This window comes from Melanotaenia boesemani, chromosome 4 (genome assembly GCF_017639745.1).
Source record: "Melanotaenia boesemani isolate fMelBoe1 chromosome 4, fMelBoe1.pri, whole genome shotgun sequence".
Classification (NCBI taxonomy): Eukaryota; Metazoa; Chordata; class Actinopteri; order Atheriniformes; family Melanotaeniidae; genus Melanotaenia; species Melanotaenia boesemani.
Genome location: NC_055685.1, coordinates 37,353,404 through 37,380,115, shown reverse-complemented (window position 1 = coordinate 37,380,115; position 26,712 = coordinate 37,353,404). Strand labels below are relative to the sequence as shown.

At 39.0% G+C, this 26,712-nt stretch overlaps 1 protein-coding gene across 1 annotated transcript in view; it reads left to right on the top strand.

The window, feature by feature from the left end:
* Window positions 1-26,274, top strand: part of sorcs3 (sortilin related VPS10 domain containing receptor 3) — a 298,121-nt gene extending 271,847 nt beyond the window's left edge. Inside the window, 9 exon segments of the mRNA XM_041983793.1 lie at window positions 1,659-1,845; window positions 7,278-7,411; window positions 9,097-9,220; window positions 9,677-9,789; window positions 18,883-19,014; window positions 19,097-19,196; window positions 22,608-22,713; window positions 23,473-23,633; window positions 25,116-26,274. Of these exon segments, the coding sequence (XP_041839727.1) occupies window positions 1,659-1,845; window positions 7,278-7,411; window positions 9,097-9,220; window positions 9,677-9,789; window positions 18,883-19,014; window positions 19,097-19,196; window positions 22,608-22,713; window positions 23,473-23,633; window positions 25,116-25,174 (1,116 nt within the window). The 3' untranslated portion in view covers window positions 25,175-26,274.
* The last annotated feature ends 438 nt before the right edge of the window (window positions 26,275-26,712 follow it).

Sequence of the window (26,712 nt, the reverse complement as noted above, 5' to 3'; positions counted from 1 at the left end):
ATCATCCCTCTCTCTACCTTTCATCTGGGGGTGGATTTCAGGGTCAGTAGCATAAGCAGAGATCCAGACCAGGCCAGGACATAATTCCTCCAGTTTGTTATGGATCCTCCACAGCAGTGGTTCCCAACCTGGGGTCCCCAAAGACCACAGGGGATCCCCGAGGTTTTGAATATTCAGAGCTCTTATGATTAATGTCCACACATCATCCATATTTTAGGAAAAAAAAAGGTTGTTAATTTAACTTTGGTTTTATTGAAGGAGAGGACTCAGCCAGAATACAGGATTTATGGTGAGAATCTCATTTTTTGCTTACAGCCCGGGCTCGGGGCAGGGGGTCCATGGCTCTTTAGTTTTTGCATGAAGGGGGTCCCCAAGGAAAATAGGTTTGAATGACTGCTCCACATGATCCCCTCCCAGTGGGGAGTGGTATCCTAAAAAGATACCTGAGCCAACTTATCTGGCTCCTCTCCATGCGGGTGAGCAGCAGCTCTGCTCCAAGCCCCTCCCCGACGACCAAACTTCTCACCCTTTCTCTTAGGAAGAGCCTAGTCACCCTAAGAAGGAAACTTATTTCAGCCCGTTCTATTTGTGGTCTGGCTCTTTTGGTCACTACCAGCAGGTCTTGACTCTAAGGCTGAATCCCATTTGGCCCTACCACGTAGCCATATCCGTCCGTTTTGCGCGTTCACGTGTAGGGGTAGGGGTATCCCAATTTCTTTTAGCACAGAGGGGTAGGGGTAAGGGGTAGGGCTATATACCCCTTCAAAGGAAAATTTTTCAGAGGCACACTTCAAACAGAGAGGTATGAAAAATGTCTTGTTCTATATGAAAATGCAAGTGTTTCTACGCACATCACGCTTTCTTGAGGTGCAGGGCAACACACACTAGCACACACACACACACACACACACAAAGAAAAGCCACGGAGAAAAAGAGAGTATGCCCGCACACACAATTAATTTTAATTGCATGCAAAAGTTCTGCATTACATCCTACATATAGGCCTGTCGCAATAAGCAATAAGTCATTTAATTGCACTGTAAGGAAAGCATGAATGCGACAAGTTTGCCAGCCGCGATAGTTTTCATTAGTTCCCCCCTCATCTTGCTTCACCATAGCCTGTGTAGGACAATAGGTTTCACTATGGAGTATCTCGACTGAACGCTCTTGAGGAGTGATCTCTCTCTCGTGTCATATTTGACAGCAGCATGTTGCAGCACGAGACCGTGGTGAACCACTAACCTGTGCAGGCGAGCCAGTATGCCGCATTAGTTTACAGGGCTACCAACTGTCACACAGTGGCCGTGAGACTCAAGCATTTAAGTGGCTTCTCACGCTAAACCTCCGATTTCTCACGCTGGAATACACACCAAGAGCAATGCTGGCTAATGGAGAGGTTCGGAAGGGTTCCCAGTGGGCCACATTACTTTTGGGCCGGTGTCTCTGTGTATATGTCAAAAAGACGCAGTTTATTTAAACTTACTAATGAGGACTTTCAAAACAGGCTAATCTGTGTCAGAAAGTTTGTTTCAAACTACCAAATTCCAGAGTCTGTATGGATGATAAGATCACAGCCACTGCTGTTTTTCTTCTCTGTATTTCAGCTCACCTGCTTATAATGTTTATCTGTAGATGAGTTTATCTCTGCTGGCTTTCAGGGTGACTCCATACGGACCAACATCCAGCTGGATTTTGGTGACGGTACAGCTGTGTCATACTCCAACCTGAGCTGGACCGAAGAGGGGATCAAGCACATGTACAAGTCAGCTGGAATATTCCGTGTCACTGCGCTGGCAGAGAACACGCTGGGTTACGACACCACCACACTGTTCCTGCATGTCACATGTAAGTGTTCACAAACTAAAACTGGGCTGTTGTTTAAATGTCTTCTGTCAAAAGTACGGACTCCGAACTGTAAACGAGTTTTTAAATTGTGTTGATAGGCCAAGTAAAACCAGTTATCATCAAAAATGTACAGCATAGTCTTCTGTGGATATTACCGCCATGTTTGGTGCAGGAAAAAATGGTAAAAATGGCTGATTCCAAGGACAGTGCTACCAAGCTAACAGAAAAGCAAACAAACAAACAAACAAAAAGAACCCTTTCCTATTGTCTCTGTTCCTTTCGATCCCAACAAAAGATTCATTAACCACTTTTTTCTGCATCTTTCCATAAAATTATTGGCTCACTCTCCATTTTATATGAGTTTACAAGGAACCTTGAAGTAACCTTGATAAGCTTTATGATTTTAAACATTTGAGCAACCAAAAGCAAGTCAAATGCAAGGCATTTTCCAGAGATCCAGACCGTGTTTTACACACATGTTGTGGTCTACAATGACCTCCACTTCCTGTTATGCAGCGGGTGCAGGATGCAGGAGACCAGGGTTCAAGTCCTGGATGAATATTAACACCCTCCAGTTTGGTCCTTAGACAAGACCCTTAACGTTACTGCCTAACCACTATAAGCTGCTTTGGCAAAAAGCGTCCGCTAATGACTGTAATGTAATATAATGCGTAATAATGAAGCTGATGTGATTTCACATGAGTACAAGAATATTGCTTGAAATGGACTCCCCTAGAATTTACTGTATTTCTACAAAAATAAAAGTTCGTTTGTGATCACGTCTAAACTTACATAACTGCAAGTTGACAGAGATGCGTGTGTTATACGTAACGTACCTCTGAAGTAGGAATTTAGAGCTTCAAATCATCATCTTTGATCTGCATGTGTTTGATACACAAAGTAGAAAAAGTAGAAATACAGCTGCCTTTATGTTGTCTTTGTTGCTTTGCTCGTTGACATTTCACTGCAGTTTACAGCATTAAGAAAAGAAACAAATGAACTCAGTGGCTTAAAGAACAAAACACCCAACGAAAGCTTTGAACACTCACTGTTAGCTGTGTTTTTAAGGAATGATGTAAAGTTTTGAAGGTTAGAAATCTGAATTTGTGTCTAGAATAGTCTGCATATGTCACAAATGTGCATATGTCACATTTTATTGTAATTTCACTTTAAAAACTGAATCCATGTCCACTCCTTCAAATTCATTGCCACAGTGGGTTGTGCTTGTTTCATATTCCCTCTGCTCAGTTCATATAGGAGGCAAATATTTAACCTGCAGCACCATTAAATTCTATATTTCCTGATGCTTACAGCTCCTGATGCTTGCATAGGTTCACATGAGTGACACTTTACTGATTCATACTACAGTCAGTTGAAGTTAACAGCACTGATTATACAACACAGCAGTTCCAATAAACACAAACAACTTTTGGGGAAAAGGTCAAAACAAAGTTGCTTGTGCATAGTGGGAAGTTGGCCTGTGAGGCAACTGCAGCTAATCACGAGTTATCTGAGGACACAACAGAGAAGAATATAAAAGAAGAGCTTATTTAAAACAGCAGCAAATATAACACATTATGGGGTCGTCATGCTTTCTTGCTCTGTTCAGACACAATAAAATGGTGCATCGTTTTAACTCTCCATGGAAATTATACAAGCTGCTTACAGCAAATGCTGAATTGTCTCGATGTCATGTTCATTACTGTTTCACTGATTTGTTCAATCCATTCTAATTGAACCTCTTCCCATTCCCATCCATCAGCAGGTGTGCTCTGTACTAATACATTTCTAAAAAAAATGCAAATTTTGTCTGGATTCATGTCACAGTGCAGGTCATACTGTCAGGCAGAAATTCTAAAACCTGCATGAATGATTTCTCTGCCGAGCACATTTAAAGCCAAATGAGTCTCACCTTCTCACATTCACTCACACACACAAGCTCAGATATACAAAACACACACTGAACATCACAAAGTGGGAATAAAGATTAGTTCTGGTTAAAGAGGATGAGAACGAGCAGATGCCTTTGCCAGACCGCAGCACTACTCACCTCTGTTGTTGGAGGTTCTCCATGAAAGTGGTGTGTTACATCTGTCCACAGCAGGAAATGTCATCCCTCAGATTAGTGTACAGCAACCCAGACCGCTGTCAGGTCCCATTATGTTCTAAGAGGACAACTCAAAGGTATCACGTCAAAAAATACATGGTGTCAGCCACAGCACCAGACTCTCCAGGGCCTGTTAAGAGATTTAGATTTGTGCTGTCACCATCTAATGTCTGAGATCCAGTGACAAGCTGGTGCCATGTTGTTTGGCTGTCTCATTTAAGCCACCAGGAAGTTTCGATTGGAGGACTAAGAACTAAGGACAGAACTGAACGGGATGAGGTCTGCTTTTCCTCAGGCCAGGAAAACCAGTTTGAGACCAAACCCAAGAGAACTGTGTTGGAAAAACATTATTGTTACATAACATATAGGAAATGCTGTGAGACAGACCAGACAGAGACAGAAAAAATAGATATTCAACAGAAATTGCAGTACTTTTCAAAATAATGGGACATAAGTTTCCTGAACTGTCATTTATTAACTCTACAGAATAAATCATCATCGGTCATCAACCAAACTCCAGACAAACATGGTTAGGTCCAAAACCACAGGGGTCCTACAGGTATAATTAGTGTTACTACAAAACATTTAGCAAAGTTCACCATCAATTATTTGATTCATTGTAAAGTTTTTATGAATGATTTATAACCTGGTTTTCTAAAATAAGTTTATATTTTTTCCTTTCAAACCGGAGAATGATTTTTCAAGATGACCTCTGTGGGAAGAATTCCACTGATGGACAGTTCCATTATAGGTGAACGATAATTAGAGGAATACCACAGGAAGATGACTTAAGTCACTCTGAAGCTCATTTGAGGAAGGCTTGTCAGAGTTTTGTAGAAAATATGAAAACTTAATTCATTTTAAATAGTTTAAGAAGACAGTGGCTTTGGAGTTTCTTGACATTTAGGCTTGTTATATGCTTCATAAATACCTGGTGCAGCAAAAGATACACATTCAAATGTTAAATAAACTTTGTGTCAATCATAACTTTAATAGAAAATTGTTATAAGTTTTTCTTTGATATAAATTTGAAATTACAGGTGAGGCCAGGCATATATCTGAGCAAACACTGACTTGAAATGAGCAAACTATAACAAAAGCCAAAGAGCTTCATGTCTTCTGCGACATGTCTGAAATGCAGGATATATGAGCGGGTTTTGGCAGTTCATTGGTTTGCTGATTAGCTTTTTTTAGGTGTGATAAAGCATACCTGAACACAGCGTATCAACACCAATGTCAAGCACAGTGGTGGAGGGCTGATGGTTTGGGCTTAGGGCTCTAAATTAACATCCACCACCTGCTTTACCTGCTGGGTGGTTACAAGAAAATAAAGAAGGGAGGGGAGGATGATAAAAAAAAACAGTGATCACCATTAAGATATGGCATGCAGATAGTTTGGGCTCATGCAGTCCAGCCTCTGTAAGCTTTAGAGTGCATTCACACCAGGATTAGCCGCTAGACTTGGTCCGATTGGGGACTTGGTTCAGTTAGGGGGATGCAATATTCGTCTGGCCTGAGACTGCATTCACACAGCACTACTTAAACGAGTCGAACCTTTTTAAATAACATGTTCCACTCTCCGCCAGAGGTGCAGCTGCGTTGAGAATTACTGAAGAAGACGTGACACACAACAAAGAAGAAAACTTGTTCATCGCTTAAAATCTTTGAGACATTTCTCCTATCCAGAGATGCCTATCGCCCCACACACATTTATGTTTTGGTTGTGTTTACCCACGATTGTGGCAGGGTTCGTCGCCACCATGTGTGTGTATATGGACTCAGTAGGGACGGCTGGCAGTGAAGAGACGTCACAACGATGCTGTTCTCTGGACCCACAGTGCACTTTGTTTTGTAGTCTGTTTCCTGTGTTTGGTCTGCTCGAAGCGGACTGAGGCCTGTATTTGTAGGCGGACCGAATCTGCTATTTCTGTCCGAACCAGAGTCCATTAGCACATTTGGAATACCCCAAACGAAGCAGACCTTCCAAGCGAGAGACTAGGATTCGAAAAGGTTTAAACCATCCCTCTCAATTGCATTGATAATTATTTCCAGTCGAGACAGATCGGATCAGCTGACATGTTTACATGAGGCATTTTTATTCAGATTTTTTATTCTGATTGGACGTAAGACTGGATCAACAGTTCACCGTGTAAACAAAGCTATTGAGTGGGACCATGAACAACTGTGGATACCAAATTCATTCTATTCTAAAGTCAAATGTGATGCTAACTGTCTGGATTGGCTGAAATCGGCTCATTCTTATGAATGCTACAAACAAATAACCTGGAGCGACATTTTAAAGAAGAGTAAATCAGAAAGTGGACTTTTACCTTATTTTAAGACCAAGGAAGGTTCCAGATGATCTTTTATAATGCCATGATACTTTACCCCTGTTTTTTCAAAGACTGTGAATAAAGGTAGGGTCAACTTTCTCTGCAGTTTATCAGGATAAAACACAAAGACAAACATCCTGCCATCTTCCACCCTTGTTGTTAATAATAACCACACTGTTAAAACTGAATGGGTTAAAAAACTAAACAGGAAATTTAGACCAAGATAACACAGACGAGCAGACTTTCATCTCCTGCCATCACAGCATGTGCATTGTCATAACAGCCTGCCATGTACAGAAAAGGCAAACTCAGACACTCTAATGGGTAAAGCTCGCTTTGCAGATATCACCATATAAAAGATTCAGGCACTAAACTGCAGGAAATGTCCTACCTCGCTGTGATTTAGTTTGTCATGACATTCTAACACTGAGGTATTTGTTACTTAAATATGTATTTGCTTCTCTATATTCACTTTCATCCTGTTTTCTATGACAACATAAAAAAATTACTTGTTTTTTCACATCAATTCACATTATTTCGCCTCAAGGCTTCTTTTCTACAAGCAAATATTTTCTGACTTTTATATTCGTACCCAAAATATTTACATCCATTTTTCTTACTCACTTATCCTGTCCTCACGTTGGAAGTGTGTGGGATTCTATCCCAGAATGCACCAGGCATGGACAGCGTGAAGGTTTACCACAGAGCTAACACATATACATTCACAGTCACATTCACACTTGAGGATTGGTTATCATTTCACCCCAGGTGCAGGTCTCTGGGCTGTGGGGAAAACACCCAGCTCTTTCGACCTGTCATATAAAAGTGATGTTATCCGAGGTGTTTTTACTCCCAGAAACAATCTTCACAGCCAATGTGTTTGGGATTTTTATGATTTTAGGCTTTTTTTTATGTCTGAGTGAGAAACACACTTTCAGTTTTGCCTCATAAAAGGTCACTATGCAACTCTTCTGTGGTGTTTCTTTTAACAGGTCCAGTGGAGCATGTCCAGCTTCTTGCTCCCTTTGTGGTCATAAGAAACAAGGAGGTCAACATCACAGCAGTCGTCCTGCCCAGCCAATCACGTACTGTCACCTACTTCTGGTGGCTTGGAAATAACACTGAGGTAAATGTTTTATTGTTTTTAATCTCTACTTCTTGCTTTTTTGGATTATCTTGAAAAGCTGTGAAGTACTGCAGATAAGCAACCGCTGGGTTTGATAAAAGCTAACTCTCTTGTGTCATAAAGTGCTTTTACTTTGCATGTGAAACGTCACTGTGTCTCGGTCTGTGTGTTTTTGGTTTGTTTCTTACTGTCGTGAGTTTGTTGTCCTGTCTAGTTTCCTCTTTTATTTTGTAGTTCCTTCCCTGGTGTGTTGCATTCTGCTTTGTGTTCCTGTTCATTAGCACACCTGGTTTGATTTGCTCATTTGCTTCATCTGCTCCCTGTTGGTTCACCCTATTGTATTTATACCCCATGGTTTCAGTTGTCCTTTGTCAGCTCGTCCGTCGTGTTTCCCCGTCATGCTACCTCTGTTTTGTCCTGTAAGTTTTTCGTGATTTTTGGATTAAACCTTTATACCTGCCTTCCGTCTGCTTCCTGCCTCTCTGTCCTTCATTTTGGGTCCTCACCTCTGCTGCACTGTGGAAATTGTTTTGTATCTTTTGGGATCAGCACAGATTTCAGAGCAAACTGAGCTTTGATGAGCCTCCTTTCACTTCCACCGGTCCACCCTGACTTTATCCAGGGTCATCCAGAGTCATTTCGGATCTCAATCTATTAATCACTCAGGTGTCTTTGTCCGTTACCAAGGAGAGCTGGTAAAACAATGTATTTAGTCATGTGAGTGGATTCGTGTAACTGATCCATCACCTTGATCATGAAAACCATCTGATAGCCATGAAAGTTTGTCCTGACGCTGATAAATCTCAGAGCATTAATTACTCTGACTTTGCTGATCTTTTCATTGCCACCTTGAGGCAGAAACTTTTGGAGTTGAGGGTTGATTCAGGACAAACTGTAAAAAGTTCATTTGTCCCCTAATTGATCACAGATAAAGAGGAATGTCTATCTGTGATAACGCGTGTGATACATACCATGATCTCCAGAGGTTTAATTTCCCTGATCATCTTTAAGTTACATCATCCAGATCAATCACAGATCCCTTCAAGTAGATCTGGGGGCAGAACTAAGAATTTGTAACTACAGTTGGCTGTAATTCCTGCATGGTGGAAATGCATGAAAAGGGGTCCTACAACCTGAAAGTACCTTCTGTTGTCCCTCCCTTACGTTCAGCTGCATATTTTAATATTTTCACAGCCTGAACAATAACTGGTGAACAGCACTGACGAGCCTTTTAAAGAGCAGCTGGTGAAACTGAGTTTGCAGCACAGTAAACAGCAAACGTTTGTCAAGAAAAATGACTAAACATCTTTTGTTTGCATTTAAGCTAGTTTTACTTGTTAACTTTAACTTTTTGTGTCTATTCTTTGGGCTTTCTTTTCTGTTTTTAGATTAGGTGGGAGCTTTGAAGCACCCTGAAGCTGCTTTGGTTGAAACAAGTTGCTTAATTTTTGATTGTTTTTTTTTTTTCTAGCTTCATCTCTCTTTGTTCATAATTACATGAAAATCTCTTGTATCCTAGTGCAACTTTAAAATGAAATAAAACAATGGTCAGTCGAAAGGTTGTTATGATTTAATTCTATGTAAGTATGCTGAAAACAACTGATTTAGATCTGGTGATAAACAGAATTGTACTGCACGAGTGTGAGAGGTGCCACTTGTGTTAGTGTTTGTCTCATTGCCTGCAGCCAGCGATAACTTTGGATGGGAGCATCTCATACACCTTCACAAGTGAGGGAATGCACACCATAACAGTCCAAGTGTCTGCAGCCAACACCATCCTGCAGGACACCAAAACCATAGCAGTCAAAGGTTGGTGTTTGTTAACAGTGTTTTCTTTACAGCTCTGTGTTACTTCTTCCATTAAAACTGCTGTAATAAATGTGACTCAGACTTGTAAGAAGCGTCACAGAAACATAATAAGTCCTTCTTGGGTAAAATATATTCCATTACAGTTCAGACCTCTGAGGAACGCGTCTTCATTTCATGTAGAATTATTCAGCTGCAAGTATCTGTAAAATGCAGTGATGTATTACCGGAGGATGGGTTGGCGTAAAGCTGTGACATTTTCTAATTATCAAGAAGTGCATCTGGCACATTTAGCCAAAGGGAAGTGTGGGGGATAAGAGAACCCCTCTTCTTTTCATCAAGTGTTAACTACCTGAGAACTCAACTTGAGCAAAATGACAGTTGGCACAGCTCTGTGTGAATAATGCCCTCCGATCAGCATGAATTAATGGCTGATTCTCCCTCGACTCTCCTCAACAGAATTCTTCAAATCTCTACTTTTATCTTTCTCCCCTAATCTGGATGAGTTCAACCCCGACATACCCGAGTGGAGGCAGGATGTGGGGAGAGTAATTAAGAAGGCTCTGCTCCAAGTGAGTAAATTTCATTTTGGTTGTCCTTCCTTTTCTCTTCCTTTCCTCTGTCCATATCCATCTTGTGCTGCTTCCATTTCTGTCCTTTCTGTCTCTGCCACAATTATCTTCTGTACCCTTTCCCTGCCCAATACTCCGGGCTCACTGATGCAGCACAGAGAACGCCCTCGGGCCACCCTGCGATTCATCATCTGACAGATTTGAAGACGTCTCTGCTTCCTCCACTCCCTCAATGGCTTCATAATAACACCAATTCCTTAATTTTAAAAGTCACCGATGAAACGATCTCAGAACTTTGTGCACAGGGGTTTTTGGTGGAGACCTGAGAGCAATGAGACCTGTCATTGTGTCTAATGCATGTGTGCACACTTGATGGCAGGAGGGGTCCAAGGGCTGTGAGTGTGTGTGGGAAGCTCACCTATCATTGCTAAGTGCTCCTCATCTCCCCATTCAGAGCTCATGAATAGCAGACTGTATTTGATGGTTGTGCTTGGGGCCATCCTCACAGCGTTAGAGAAGCAGGTGGAGGATTTTAGTCGAATATTTTATAATGATGGAGGGGGTTTGTTATGCAACCCCAATGACCCCGTCTTCTTCTTTCAAACTTGTTTCCTGTACTTTCTTCTCCCTGAAAGTAAAACAACACAAAATAATTAAAGTTTTTTTTTTTTTTATTGAGAGCTTTTTTATTATTATCATTAGAGCTAAATTACTTCTAAATGTTTTTTTATCTCAATAATTTAGATGAAATTTGTTTTTTATTCAGCCTCAAATAAGCAATTAAAATAGCTGGTTTGGGTTTAAAAGCATGTATATCATATGTTATTACTATAATACTAACTGTTATTTCCAACATGAAAAACATTATCATTAATGTTCCATGGAAATGTAAAAATACAAAGAAAAAGATGTATTTGACTTTTCTTTTTATATGTTTTTTCTCTTTGCTTTCCTGGTAAACATGAATGGGGTAAATCATTATTTATTTTTGCCTCTTTTTAAATTTTTAGTCTATTCGTTATTATTTATTCATTATGAAGTCATGCAAAGCAATAAAGTGCTTACAAATGTCCCCTGAAAAAAATATCCATAAGTAAAATACTTTTTAAATTTATTATTCAGAAAAGCATAAAAACTTGTAGGTTGTGATGCATTTTAAACTCTTGTGGAATCTCAGGAGCAACATTAATTCTGTGAATGTAGAGAAGAATATTATTTATATCATTTAATATATTGCTCAGGCTGTTTTACACACACACACACACACACACACATATATATATATATAATTATTATTATTATTTTATTATTATTTTTTTACACAGCTATCATAAATAGGACTAATGTGGGTCATTTAAAGGATTTCTTTTCATTAGATTATAATTGAACTACAATGAATTTGACTGAATTGGATGGTATCGCTAAAAGAACCTAAAGATGACTTTGTTGTAAATTTGCACTATATAAATAAAGCTGAATTGAACTGATCATTAAGGAAGCTGTGCAGCAGCCTTTCAGTGCAAACCAGAAGGGAGAGTATCTGGCTTCTGTAATCAGCTGTGAGATGAGGGGGGAGGTGGCTGTGACTTAATATTGACCCTTTCCCACGAGTACACACTTATCCCAGCCCGATACCTTCCCTCCCGATTTGTAGGTGTTCCCATCAGGATTTTCCTGGGAAGATTAGATACATTTTTAGCTCCTAATCCTTCGGGGTTCTGAAGGTGCGGAGCCGGGCTGAAAATGTTGACATATTGAGTTAGCAGGCCACTATTAGCCAGAAGTGGACGTCATGGGACGATTCATGAGAGCGACTCCCAACCCCGCCATCTTTAAAACCCCAAAGAAAAATGATAAAAAAATACAAAATGGGAGTTTAACATATCATCTTGGTGGCTTGATTTTTAGAGATGTAAAATGCTGTACTGAAACACCTTTCAGTACTAGCCCTCAATTCATTTTAGATGTTTTCACGTTCAAAAATGAAGCAAGGTCTTGAAGCCATGGAGGAAAAGATGGGAACTTATTTGATTTCCATTGAAACTAAAAGCTACCCATGGTATTTTTGCTATGAAAGAATATTTTCCGCTGCTACCTACAACAAGCGAAGTGACTCTGTCCAGTCACTACTAGTTCACAAAATCTTCGGCTGAATCAGAGGAGACGTACCCTAAACACTTAATTTCTCAGGATTCTGTAATAGCTTCTTTTGTTATTGTTAGAAAAGCTGTAAATCCTTTTTTTATTTTTCATTTGGAACAACTCAGTCTCACACTGGATAGTCAAATAGTTACCATAGTTTAAGGCTCAAAATCTTACAATTTAGAAAAGGTTAAAAGTTGAACAATAAATACATTTTTAAGATCCCTTGTACTTTCCGTGGAGATATAGCTCACATCTCAGTAAGAACGTAAACTTTGATTCTTTGATTTGTTTATTTTATGTTTTTTCCAAATTTATTTTATTTATTTATTTATTTATGTTTTTACAAATGGTTGAGATGAAAGTAAATAATATAGCAACAATAGTAAAACGGTCCAATCCTGAAACTTCTGACCAAGCAAACACTTATTTTTGACACTACAGACCCAAATCAAGTGGTAGAGATGGCTCATTTAGTCAAATTTTCAACTAAATGGTAAAGCAGACAGTTAAAGGGTTTAATAAGTTACAGCGTCCACATGTGGAGTTTAGAGGGGATGGAGGATGAGTGCGGTCAACTTCCAGGTAGGAGACCTGAGTTTATGTCCCATCTTAAGCAATATTGCCTTTAATTATCTTTTATATAAAAAACTCTTTTCCATTTAACTGTTGTTGTTTTAAGATAAGATAATCCTTTAATACTCCCACAGCGGGGAAATTTCGGTGCTACAGCAGCAAAGGTGCAAAAACAGCATTACAGAGATAAGCCAAAAAAAAAGAAAACAAAATAAAAATGTACAGAACAAGAACTCTAAAAAAAAAAAAAAAAAAGTGTTTATGTATACTTTTTTTGTTGTTGTTAAATATGTATTTGCTCATTTTTATTACTATTTTATACAAAATGAACTACCACTGAATAAAGGTATCAAAACTAAAATAATGATGCAATAGGACCCCCTTATTTCTTATAGATGTTTAACCATGTTTATTGCTCATAAAGAGGTAGGAGGGGTGGATGGAGGCATCAGTCTACTAATGTCTATACAACAGGCTTAAAACCTGCATATTTTTCTCCATCCTTTCACTTTTCTATCCCAGTATCAAACATCAATGGTTGGGCTTTATTGCCAAAACTATTTTAGGGTTTAATATGTATACATGGTTAGGGGTTAAACACCCCTAACAGAATTCACATGTCACCGGTCCTGTTGTGCTGTCCTGTAACTGTCTGACACTAAACACGACTTTATCATCTCACAAGTCCTGAGCGTAGACTGTGACGTGGCTATTCCCCACATGTGGACCAATTAAGCTGTGAAAATTTGCTGAAAACTGCAACCAAAAGCAATACAAAAGATCTTCTGTGAACATGAGGAAATCCACTGATATCTCTGCATCATTAAAATGAAAAAGCAACCTTTGCTAGGACCATTTCATTAAGTCAATTTAAATGAGTTTGTGTGCAATTAGAATAAAGTCTGGCAGTATTTGAAAACATCTGAAAATCTTTAAAGAGTTTTAAAATATTAAAAGCATTATAAATGTACGGTAATTACAGTCTTATTTTGAAGAAGTGAGATAAAACACTTAAGTTTAAGATTAAATTCCATCTTTGAGTTCCGAGTAATCCTAGCTAGGTCTGTGGCACCAACAACTGACATCAAAAACCCTGTTGTGCTTCTTACGCCACCTGCATCTGGGTAAAAGTTGCAGGCAGCACAAAGATGCCAACTAGAACATACGATCTACATCTGTGCAAGAGAACGTATTTTTCAAACACAGAAGGGGAAACAACATGTTTAATCAAGTTCAAGCTTAGAAAAAATGCAACCAGTATGGAACACAACAAAAACTAAGCTGGCAAATGTGCACCAGTCCCTCCATAGTTCCAAATAACCGAATACCAGCTTATTATTTCATCTCACAGCAGACTCAGAACAAGGCAAAGAAGAAAATGTTGCATCTTAGGTCCTCGACCTCTCCCGGGGCGTTCTCATGCTACTAAAATTCTATTGTTACTGGTCATTAAAATACCAAAAGATTTTGTTTGTTGATAATTAAAACATCCCAATGATAACTGGCATTCAGTGGGAGAACCGAGACGCTGGAATGACCTGCAGTGGAAAGCCTGAAATGTCCCTGCATGCTTCCTGCTGTATTGTCTATTATGCTGCTTTTCTGCTCTTAACCACCTACACTTGACTGCTGGGGCTGTGTTCAAAGCACAAACGTCTTTCTTCTCTACTGCGTTGCCATACAGGTATCTCATTATCACGGAGAAATATGCACAGGAATAGAAAAAGACTACTCTAATAAGAAAGCTTTACTGTACATCAGATGAGGTTATTTTGGTTGTGCAGTCGCATGCAGTCTGTCTCACAGCAACACATTCAAAAACTCTGTTTGTGTTCATAGAACTGAGAACATGAGAAATCTTTTCAGAGCCCTGCTTGAGGAGAAATATCAGAAGAAACAGGTGAAAATGAGAGTTTCCATGTGTCTTTTTATAATATTATACAGGTGGCTGAATTGTCACTTTGGTTTGTTTTCCTCCTCTGACGTTTTCTTGTCATTTTTTAAAATCAGATACTCTTTCCATGAAAGCACTTTATATATGTTTATACCAGCACAGTGGACACCGTGTCCACGTGGTGACAGGAGGAGGCTTTGTTTTTCTTGCTTGAGAAGTCTTGCTTGAGACAGATTTAGGTCCACGACTAATAGCTATTCAGCATAGTAAACTCCCCAACTATAAAATAGACAAGAGAGTGGAGAAGTCACAATCAAGTCAGGCTCCATTTGATGGAGGTGTGGTGGCGTGCAACATAGATGCTGAATCTTTCAGGTCATGACTTTGCACTCTTCACCTGGGCTCATTCTGCTGCTACTGCTGTTCCCAGTAATAGAGGCTATTTCATTCCACTCCATCTAACTGCAGCCTCCTCCCTCTCAAATTCCCTCAACATTTCTCAGCTCAAACTCACACACTTCAACATGTTGCTCCCACACAGCTTCCCTTGGAGGTTAATGTCAGCTATCAAGCTATCATCTTCTTATTACTTCCCTAAAGGCACTAAAAACTTCATTCAGTTATGAACAAATTTACCTTCATCTTTTAGCTCAACAAAGATATAAACCAATGTAAGGATGATCATTTCACTCTATCTCTATTATTTAAAATACTTCCTCCTTATTGAGTAGAATTTATTTGCTTTAAGTGAAATAAAAAAAGTTAAATAAATCTGTGAAAACTTGACGAATTATAACATTTGGCACATGTACGGTCCCCAGCATAAAAAAGCCTCTTGTTTTTAATGGCATGACATCATGAGGTTAGATTCTGACTCAAATGTCTCTATGAATCAAACCGATGGTTCCCAGAGGATGGATTGTACTGATGGTGTTGATTTCAGTGTGGAAATGGACCAAAGTGTTATTATGTTTAATAACCAAATCATGACTTTTGTAAAGAATTTAATCATTCCTAATAGATCATTAACTTTTATGCAGATATCCCCGGATGATTAACCTGATTGCTGTGGTTCAAACTGTTGTCAGGATGCAGTATTTATATTCTTCACCAGGTGAATTTTCCCGTAGCTACAGATTGTGTTCTTTAGAGTAAAAATCTGATTTGTGTGCTAGACACCAGCAGATAAAAGACTCCCATCAGCCTCAGTTGAACTTTAGCTGACTTTAGCACTAATTTGCAGTTGCTAACTTGCTAAACTAAAGGCTAAGATGGAAACTGTTGGCATTTAGCTCAACATTGTGCTGTGACAGCATCCAGCCCTCATGAATTTTCTTCTTTTTCTTGTTTTTTTTTTTTTGTTTGTTTTTTTGCGTTGACTAAACTGGAAACAAAACCTAAAGAACTGTGAAAGGTGACGGTTTATCTATCATAAAAATTCAGCTAAAACATTTCAAATTACCTGCAATAATATATTATAATTTGGATTATGTCTCATTTAAATAGTATAATATCTTTACATTAACTTGTAAAATAAGAAAAAAAGCATCATGATCCAAGACTGACTCCTCCGTTCCTGCAGAAGTAACCTTGTCCTCACGCTTTTTGCATCTAGCAGTGCAATTTCCTGTGCATCAAAAAGGAGCCGTTCATGTGAGCCCACATTATGTTTAAACTAGTGACTGATTGCTCTGAGAGTAAGCATGGTTCAAAGGCATTGATTTTTTTTTCAGGGGCCATTGCCTGTTTTGACATTCTGTTCACTTTATCACCCCTTTTTCTCACTGCAAGATGTGCCCACGGCTATCATTTGTCCACTGCTCTGGTACTCCAGTAGTGATTCCTGTGCTTGGTAATGGATGTACTTTAGCTCTACAGGCTCTATTGTCCACCCAGGTTATAGAGAAAATATAAAAACATTGCAGGCATTAAAATAAAGAATTATCACCACCAAGCTTTAGCGTCCTTGCGTCCTAGCGTGTTAAAAGCTACAAACGCTGTTCTGGAAAAAAAGTTTACCAAACATTCACCAAGTAGTTCACTCAATATATTTCAAATGTGAAAAGTCTGACTGAAAACTAATTTTGGTTGTTAACAGTAACAACAGGCTAAATTTTATGGGTACAAGGGTATTTGTCAGATAGATACTTTATCAAGCCTTTACCGGAAATGGCTACACACAGTACCAAAATAAGTGTTTAAAAAGTGAAGAATCAACTACAAACTGCAAGAGATAAATGAAGTGTGTGACAGCAAACATACAAGATGTGTCATGTACAATAATGAGCTGATACATGGAATAGTGAGTTACTGAGCCAGTGTAATACAAGATGTGCTGAGGGCAGTGATGGGTCGATACGTAGTCAAGGCAGCATGAGTGTGATGCAGTGACATTCATTGGATATGATGTTATGGGGTATTTATAGCTATTGATGTCCATTGAACAGCCTGATGGCTGCTGGCAAAAAAGACTTCCTGAGTGGTTTTGTCCTGTGCTTTCGTGTTATCAGTCTGTAAATGAACTTACTCTGCTGGACTTCTTCAAGGGCATGAAGAGGGCGTGAGGTATTGTTCATGACTGAGTTCATTTTCCTGAGCATAATCATCTCAGCCACGTGTCCTGCTGTGCCAGCTGTGTCCAGCTTAGTTCCAGTAATAGAGTCCTTCTTCCGAAACAATGTGTTGATTAAATTTCTACCTCTGTGCACCAAGCACGCCCCCCCAACACATGACTCCAGAGAACGTAGCTGCTGGATAGTTCAGTCATAGGGCGTCCGTCTCCCATCCCTGGAGGAATATTAACACCTTCCAGTTGGGGCCTTTGGCAAGACCTTTAACGCTACTGCCTAACCACCTTCAGATGTAAGTCGCTTTGGAGAAAAGCATATGTTAAATGACTGTTGAATAGAACAGAACACAGGCCACCACAGCCTGACTGCAGGTGAACAACAAAAGCCTGCTGATGCTGAAGGATGTCAGGATGTCGGCTTTGTCCTTTGCTGTACAGTACCTACCTTTTGCAGGTCCGGTCCAGTTTGTCGTTGCTCTCCAAGACCAAGCAAAACCTTTCCTCTGAGGAATGCAACTGTCTCATTGGTCTTTGAGATGTTTTGCTACAGCTCTTTCTCCAGTTAGTGTTTACATGCCTGCTTTCCCTTCTCAATCTTCACTTTCAGCTCCCTGTGGTGCTGTCGCCATCATGGTACTTTGCACAACAAAGACATTAACAGCAACTGAAGCCACCATTTTACAGTTTTTGTTAATTTCCAAAATGAACAAATATCAACCTTTGGAACAAAACAGTCAAATATGAATTGCAGCCATGAACAGTTTGCACATTTCCCAAAGGGGGGAAAAAAACTTCTGTGTTGTTATTCCAAGAAGTAAGAAATGAAACCTGAATGCACATTAACCCCAACGACGGCCTCCCAGTGTGTTGGAGATGGTGATAAATCAGTGAATGCCATCAAAAGACCAATCAGATAAAGTTTGCTGTGTTTCTGGCTAAATTAATTTATTGGTCATATCCAGCAATTTCATTTTCAATAAGTCTCTTTCAAAAGCAAATACCATTGAAAAATGGAATGACTAATATAATTATAATTAATAGATAATTTGTACTCCTCACAGTTGAAGAAGGAACACTGGAACATGGTCCGTAGATTGTGGTTAATGTGCCATTTTAATTGTTTTAAGCTTCAGTTCAGTGTTAGATCCATTAAATTGTGTCATGCTCTAAAACTATCATGCAAATTTACCTTCCACTGAACCCAGAGACTTCTACACTTGTTACAGCCATCCTTCACTGCCTCCAGGATATGTAATGATGAATGGCAGCTAAGTAAAAGAAAAATGTTGGTGGTTATTTAGTCATTGTTAAATTTAGTCTGTAGACTGATCCAATGTGGGGTTTCGCCAGTCCCTTTGGTAATTAACCTTTTAAAGCCCAACCTATGAAAAAATGAAGAAAATATCTGAAGTCTTTTTTTTTTCTTCTAACAAAATGTAAAAAAAAATAAAAAGATGAAAAATATTTTTTGTATATTTGCCATATTTTACAATGTGATATGTCAAAATTATTATAATGCAAAATGCATTTACCAGGGGGCAGAAGACAAGTATCAGATTGTGTACAACAGGGTTCTGAACCAAGTTTTCACCATAAAGTGGTGCAGACGTTCTCAGAAACTGTACCAGATGTGATATGTACAGCACTGAATGGATAAATAACACAGCATCTAAACAAGTGGCTTAAACTTTAAAAATTGGACAGAATAACTGGACATGCAGTCAATTTAGTTTTGATCTTACCAGCAAGGATCAAATCACAGCAATATCATGATATTCATGATATTTCCACTCAGTTATTTTAACATCAAGACGAACACCAACACTGAGACATCTGGACACGTCCACAGGATGGAATGACTTTCCCATATCAGGAATGTCATGTCTAATGAAACATCTGTACCATGTGACAGGTGTCCGACTTTCCGGAGGAGCAGATGTTGGTAGCTGTTTTCCCGGGAGTTCCAACAGCTGCAGAGCTTTTCCTGTTACCCAGCAAGAACCAATCAGAGGGCAAGAAAAAGAGTGAGGAGGAGCTTGAGCAGGTATGGGTGGCTGTAAACTTTTGAAATTCATCTACGCTCATGTTTTCTGTGCACGTTAATCTGTTTTGTTGTTATCCAACAGGCATCCGGCATCATCATCAGCGCGCTGAATCAAAATCTGGTGGAGTTTGAGCTGAAGCCTGGCGTTAGAGTGATTGTGTACAACACACAGTTAACACTGGGTAAAAAACATTTTCTCGCAACGCTTTCACTGCTGTCATTAAGATGTCAACTCTAATACTGGAAATTAGTGCATTTTAGCTTTTTTTCTGTTTTTGGGAGTGCCAAGAAATAGAACAGCAACAAGCATGTTTTACATGTTTTGACAACTAGAATTTTTCTTTGGTCTACCAATTAAGATTCCTGTCAGCCAGCCTCCATCGCAGGCACAGGAACACAGGGGAGTGTGGGAGGGGTTGGATTTTAAAGTGGAGCTCCCTGAGACGGGGAATCTTTTATTCCTGCCATCAAAAGCTGAACATCTGTTCCATTTCTTATACAGCCATCCAACCACAAAATGAGTGTTACACTGAGTATAATTATGTTGATTATTTAGTCCTTGAGAGAGAAAAGTGTATAATTTGAGGGCAGAGGCAGAATTAGGAGTGACTTGAGAAGTGAACAACACTGTTAGGTTCTTAACTGCTTAAAATGGGAAGGTTGGTTGACAATCAAGACCCTCGAATGAACCCTTAGTTTCAAATCAGTGCTGATTTATGGAGACACATGGAGTGGAAAACTCTACTTTTTTTTATTGACTTAGGGCCTGGTGGTTCTAAGAAACTCTTGTCCTTCATTGCTAGACTAATGTTAAGCTGTATTCATTGCTTGGCTAGTTTCATTAGGCACACAGTCTCTAGAGGCGCACCACTACTGCATAGCTTAAAGTGCAAGGTATTAACAGGCTGCCATGTGCTGCTCGATGGGGTTCCATGGTGTGCTACAACTCGAATGACATTGGTGGTGTACCCAGCTGAATCCCTCTATTTCATTTTCTAAGAAAAGGTCTGAGAAGCCTCCAAGCTGCACGAGAAAGGTCAGCTGCTCACGCGATTCCGTCTCTGAGCTGTAGTTCTTCTGAGAACTGTGAAGCTCTGGAAACTGCGTTGTGATTCCCTGTCAATGACAGACCTAAATGCACTCTTGCAAAATCCTGACAAGAATTTAATGTGAGCTCTTTATGAGGAAAAATACTTACAGCGATATTTATTTTATCAAGAGCACTTGTCTGGGACCTTGAATGAAATAAATGTAATAAATCCAGTATTATTAGTATACTCAAAGGTGTGGTTTCCTGCTGCTGTCACCTGCTTTGCACTGAAACAGCAATTCCACACTACTACACCTTATAGCATTTTAGATATTAAAAATAAAACATCCTGATGTGTCAGCCAAGGATATTTGTGGCAATGCTTTCAGGGAATGTCATGATTTTTTTTTTTTTTTTTTTTTCTGTTTATTAGCCAGCCTTCAAAGCAGCACCCCCCTCTCCACATGCAGAGGGTGCTTCACTTGGTAGGAAGCTGGTCACACAGTTGAGAGGGTCAACATTTGGGAGCCAACAAAGTCTTTGTACAATACATTTTCAAGGGAAAAGTTAAGTGTAACTGTGTGTTATTCAGGTATGTAATTGCAGGTGATGGCTAACAACTGCAGCTTTAATTAGTTATTTTAAATTCAGCTGCAGCTTTACACATGTAAGCTGCACTGGGAGTGTTTTTCATTCTGTTTTGTTCCACTTTACACATATAAGCATGGGAACAACACATCTATTCGTGGGAACTACACATCTATGCATGGATACTACACATCTATGCATGGTACTACACATCTATGCATGGGTACTACACATCTATGCATGGATACTACACATCTATGCATGGGTACTACACATCTATGCATGGGTACTACACAGCTATGCATGGGAACTACACATCTATGCATGGATACTACACATCTATGCATGGTAACAACACATCTATGCATGGGAACTACACAGTTATGCATCGATACTACACATCTATGCATGGGTAATACACATCTATGCATGGGAACTACACATCTATGCATATGAACTACACATCTATGCATGGGTACTACACATCTATGCATGGGTACTACACAGCTATGCATGGGAACTACACAGCTATGCATGGGTACTACACATCTATGCATGGGAACTACACATCTATGCATGGATACTACACATCTATGCATGGATACTACACATCTATGCATGGGTACTACACATCTATGCATGGATACTACACATCTATACATGGGAACTACACATCTATGCATGGGTACTACACATCTATGCATGGGTACTACACATCTATGCATGGGTACTACACATCTATGCATGGATACTACACATCTATACATGGGAACTACACATCTATGCATGGGTACTACACATCTATGCATGGGAACTACACATCTATGCATGGATACTACACATCTATGCATGGGTACTACACATCTATGCATGGGTACTACACATCTATGCATGGGTACTACACATCTATGCATGGGAACTACACATCTATGCATGGGTAGTACACATCTATGCATGGGAACTACACATCTATGCATGGGTAGTACACATCTATGCATGGGTACTACACATCTATACATGGGTAATACACATCTATGCATGGGTAATACACATCTATGCATGGGAACTACACATCTATGCATGGGTAGTACACATCTATGCATGCGAACTACACATCTGTGCATGGGTACTACACATCTATGCATGGGAACTACACAGCTATGCATGGGAACTACACATCAATGCATGGGTAGTACACATCAATGCATGGGTAGTACACATCTATGCATGCGAACTACACGTCTATGCATGCGAACTACACGTCTATGCATGCGAACTACACATCTATGCATGGTAACAACACATCTATACATGGGAACAAACATCTATGCATGCATTAGACTAAGCTAGTTTAAATTTTTAAAGGAGAAAATTATTGTGGATACTGACTTGCTAAACTTTTGTTTAGTATATTTAATTAATTCTTGATACAATCTAACAAAGAAAACAGATGACATGACAATTTAATATAAAACAATTAAAAACAAACAACACAAGAAACAAACAAAGCAAGCTTGTTCATATTAATATCAAACATGGTTTCTAAATGTTGAAATTTATACATGAGGTTTGTTTTAATATTATGCAACAGAAAGTAGGGCGTGAATAAAGGAGAAAAAGGAGAGTGAAGAGAAAGCAACACTATCAGCTGTTCAATCTTCAATCTTTCTTGGAGGAACATCGAATGAGTTTCTCACATACTCAGACATCCTCTGTCCATCTTTGCTCTTGGCTCAGCTTTAATGAATGATTGGAAAGAATGTTTCTTTTATTTTGTTTTGTTTTATTATTTTAGTTACTTGCCCTAAATTAACTCTGTCTCAATTTCTTTTTTCAGTCTCTTTGGTTATTAAATATGCTCCAGGACTAACACCGCAGCATTTTATGCGTTAAAGTTGTACTTTGCTGTCCTTGTGCATGTAGAAGTCTGAGGAAACATTTGTATAACCACTCTGCCTCCTCTGTGCTCCCCCAGCACCACTGGTGGACTCCAGTCCCAGACACAGCAGCTCAGCGATGCTCATGCTCCTGTCGGTGGTGTTCCTGGGCCTGGCGGTGTTCCTCATCTACAAATTTAAGAGGTGTACATCTTTCTGATCACTTCCACCTGCAGCATCCACAGCATGATCATGAAGAGCATTCTATCAATCTGGATTTTCTCCATTATTGATGAAAGCAGATGAGCCCAGTTAGTTTCAGGCACATTCGCTGGTCCCAGTAGGGGTCGCCCTGATACTTTAACATGATTGCATTGCATAACGCATGCAAACTAATCAGTGATTAAAAAGGGGGGGGGGAAAGCAGTGAAAACACTATTAAATGGTTTGATATGCAGTTTTTGTGCTCCAGCTCTTATTTGCTGGATAAATTATTCATACTCAAAATGATTCTGTTGAAAAGTCAGCGGGAATTGGAAAAGTCTGCCATTAATTATGGATATGCAATTTTTCCTGCAAGTCTAAAGAGATGCATTTTTCAAGAAACGTCACAGTTGACAAAACAGAATGATTAATAATCAGAATGAAGAGTAATTGGAAAAAATTGGATAGTGCATAAAAAAGATGCATATCAGATTGTAATGTTTATGTAATTTTCTTATAAATAAGTTAAATATAATCAAATTTCTAATGATTGTAAAACTGGAAGGAGACTGGAGACAAAACAATTTTTTTTAATTATTAATTATGTTGTTTAAAACACAAACTTTAAGCTGTGAAAGTGATTCTCTGACATACACAAAACATTTACTCAAAGAAATGTGACGTGTAGTTAGACCAAAGATGCTTGTCATAGATGCTTCTGTGGCTCATTTATTGACTACTACTTTTGCTAATCCTTAGGAAAATTCCTTGGATTAATATATACGCTGAGGTAAACCAGGAGAAGGAGCAGGAGATGATTGGCTCAGTGGGCCAGGGCGACAGCACACCGAAGATCACTCTGAGTGAGTTCACCACATCCAAAGAACTCATGGAGAAGGAACTGGATGCCAGGGTTAAGAGTAAGTCAAATTCTCATTTTTACACGCTAACCTCACTGCTGAGCCAGAATTGTCCCTCAAAGAAAGTTTAACATAAATCTAACTTTCATCCATTTAACATTTTTAAGTATTCACCAATAACATTAGATTCAGGTCATTTTGAAAGGGTCAGAGAAGAATGCTGAACATAGTGGAGTGAGTGCAGTCAGAGGCTTCTTCAGGTCCACAGTAACAATGGATGATACACAGTCATTCCTGCCAACAGCCATCAACCTGGCAAAACAAACAGATGAAAATAATAATGATAATAATAAACAACTAATATATCTACTAATAATTTCTAACAAATGAAGAAAAATACAACTTTAACATTTCGATCTGTATGTACCTCCTACAATGTGCCAAAATCACCTGCAATGTTCTCCTGGTGGTATTCAAGTTTTTTGTTGTTGTTGTTGTTGTTGTTGTTTTTGCGTGTGTGTGTGTGTGTGTGTGTGTGTGCGTGTGTGTGTGTGTGTGTGTGTGTGTGTGTGTGAGTGTGCGTGTGCGTGTGTGTGTGTGTGTGTGTAAAAAGGGAGAGTGCATATTAATATACTTATATAATGTTTCCTTCCTAATTGTTTCCTTCGCTGGTCGTATTTCAGCTATTCTGCTCAGTACTGCCCGCGATTTCTGGTGTTATTGGTCCGTCTTCTGCATCAAGCGACGGATAGCTAAGCTCCCTAAAACAAAAAGACAAAATTATGCGTGCAATGATGCAGAAGACGGACAAAACTGCATCAAGCATTAATGGGCCTTTACTCTCTTGGCAGGGCAACACAATAAAATAACAATAAGAATAATAATGGAATGAGATTAAGGTACACCAAAACAAGAATAACAAGGAGATGAGAACAAATGAAGAATATTATTGATCTGAGACCAGAGGAAGAACCCCATCAATTGGGATCTAGGCACAGAGTGCTAAATTACATCCCATCATGTTAAAGTTCGAAGTGTGAAGTGCTCAGTGTGCTCAGTGACTTTGTACTATGCCAAGACATTGATGTATTGCACATTTCCTGTACTGATCATACAGGCCACATGGGCTCACAAATCTCATCTGTTTGCAGTAAGTTAAAAATATAAAAAAAACATAGAAAAAACAGTTGTTGATTTGTGAGAACAACCGTGAGTTTAGATGTTTGGTAAACAGTCCGAGGGTGGGAATTTCTCACATAGCGGCAGGTCTGCAGGTCATTCTGCATCTGCACCAAAAATACCCCCCCACCCCCATTTAAAAAGAAAAAAGTAAGTAGTCATTATTGGTAATATACAGTATATAAATCTCCTCGCAGTTGATGACTTTCTAATTATATTGTTTTCAACAGCCTAGCAGCCTTTGATTTGAGAAAATAAATATGAGCTATTGACATGAAAGAAATAACTTGTTTTACAGGCACTGAACCGATAACATTCTTCTAACCATCTTTTTTCGTGTCTGTTTTATTAATTCCTGCTCAGGAGGAGTCGGAAATGCCTGCGAGAGCACAAGGGAGATTCCAAACTGCACCAGTGTGTAAAAGTACAGAGCAGCAGTCGTGTACAGATCGAGGTATTACAGCATCCGAGGAGGGGGGGGGGATTCTTTTCTGTTTTGTAATTACCGACACAACTGATGTTAATAGTTTTCTAAAAGACCTCATTTATACAAACTTGCATGGATGTGTCGTCATGCAACATCCATGCGGCAAATTTACTCAAAACCATTGTAATTACTGACCAAACTTGTTCAGTTGTATGGATGTATAAGCTGCATAACAACATTAATTTGCTGAGTGAAATATCTTTCGTGGACAAGTTCTGTAAATTTTTTGAGGAGTTTGCTTTTGAAAATCATTTCTGCCTATATGTAGACTATAATGTCTGAGTCTTTAAACAGGGAATATTATTGAAATGTACAATATTATCTTTTCTTCTGTTACATGTATATATTATTACTTTCTACCTGCTCGTAGTCTCAGAACCGTGGCGACAACAGAAGATCTGACGATGGTTTGTTCTTTTCAAAGTGTGTTAAAAAGTCAGACATTACTTAAAGAAACCCATTTTGCTTTGCTAAAGTCCTTGACTTGTGCATGTTCTTAATGAGGACACAACTTGTGTGTTGTAGATAAGCAAGTGTTGTAAATAGTTATTTTCTAAACATCCTTCAAAAAAAGCCCAATTATTTCTGCTTAGATTCTGTTCTGCGTTCAGCTCCTTCAGATACTGTTTGGTGTGATGTACTTGGATGAAGGGGTTTATCTGTTGATGCTGGGAGCTGTACCTGCACCTTACAGATTTACCCTGCAAACAAAATGAAAAGGATCAACATGAACAGGATCACGTCTGATATATTTATATTTTCATTAGAGATGTACACTCAATAAACAGACATTTAGCTAGATGATTTTAGATGTCCTTGAAGCAAACTTTCATTACAGCTGGCTTCATTGCACTACACTTTGAGTCCATGGCTCCAGTAGTTCAGATTTGACCTCAGAATAAAAATGAAAAGTTCTTGAGGTAGCCAGTTATCAAATTCAGTGCATTTAACAACTCTGGAGAAAATGGTGACACTGAGTTTAAATGTGTATATCCTCTAAAATACTTGTAGGAGCTGGGTGTGAGGCAGTCAAATGCCTACGTGTTAACATAAAAATTAACATCTGATTTGAATTTAAACCATCAATTGTTGCAGGCAAACATACAAATTCTGCATTTTCTTATGAGACTGGGTGCAAATATTTTCATCTTAGATGCTCGTTTTTGTCAAATTTACATTTTTTTACTTCATTTTTTAGCCAGGATTGTGGCATGGACACTATCCACTACCTTTGAATAGGCTGAAATATCCCAACAGCATTATGAATTAACATTAAAATCCTTCAGCCATTCATGGTTCTCTGAAAATGAATTCAGATCACACATTCCTGACATAATATACCTTCCAGAACATCGTACTGACACCGAATGACAATAAAGTCCCATTAAGTCTGTAAATGTTACATGTACATCTCATGCTTGCTGGGATAATGTACTAAAATAATAAATGTGTAGCAATGTGTACATGTTAGCG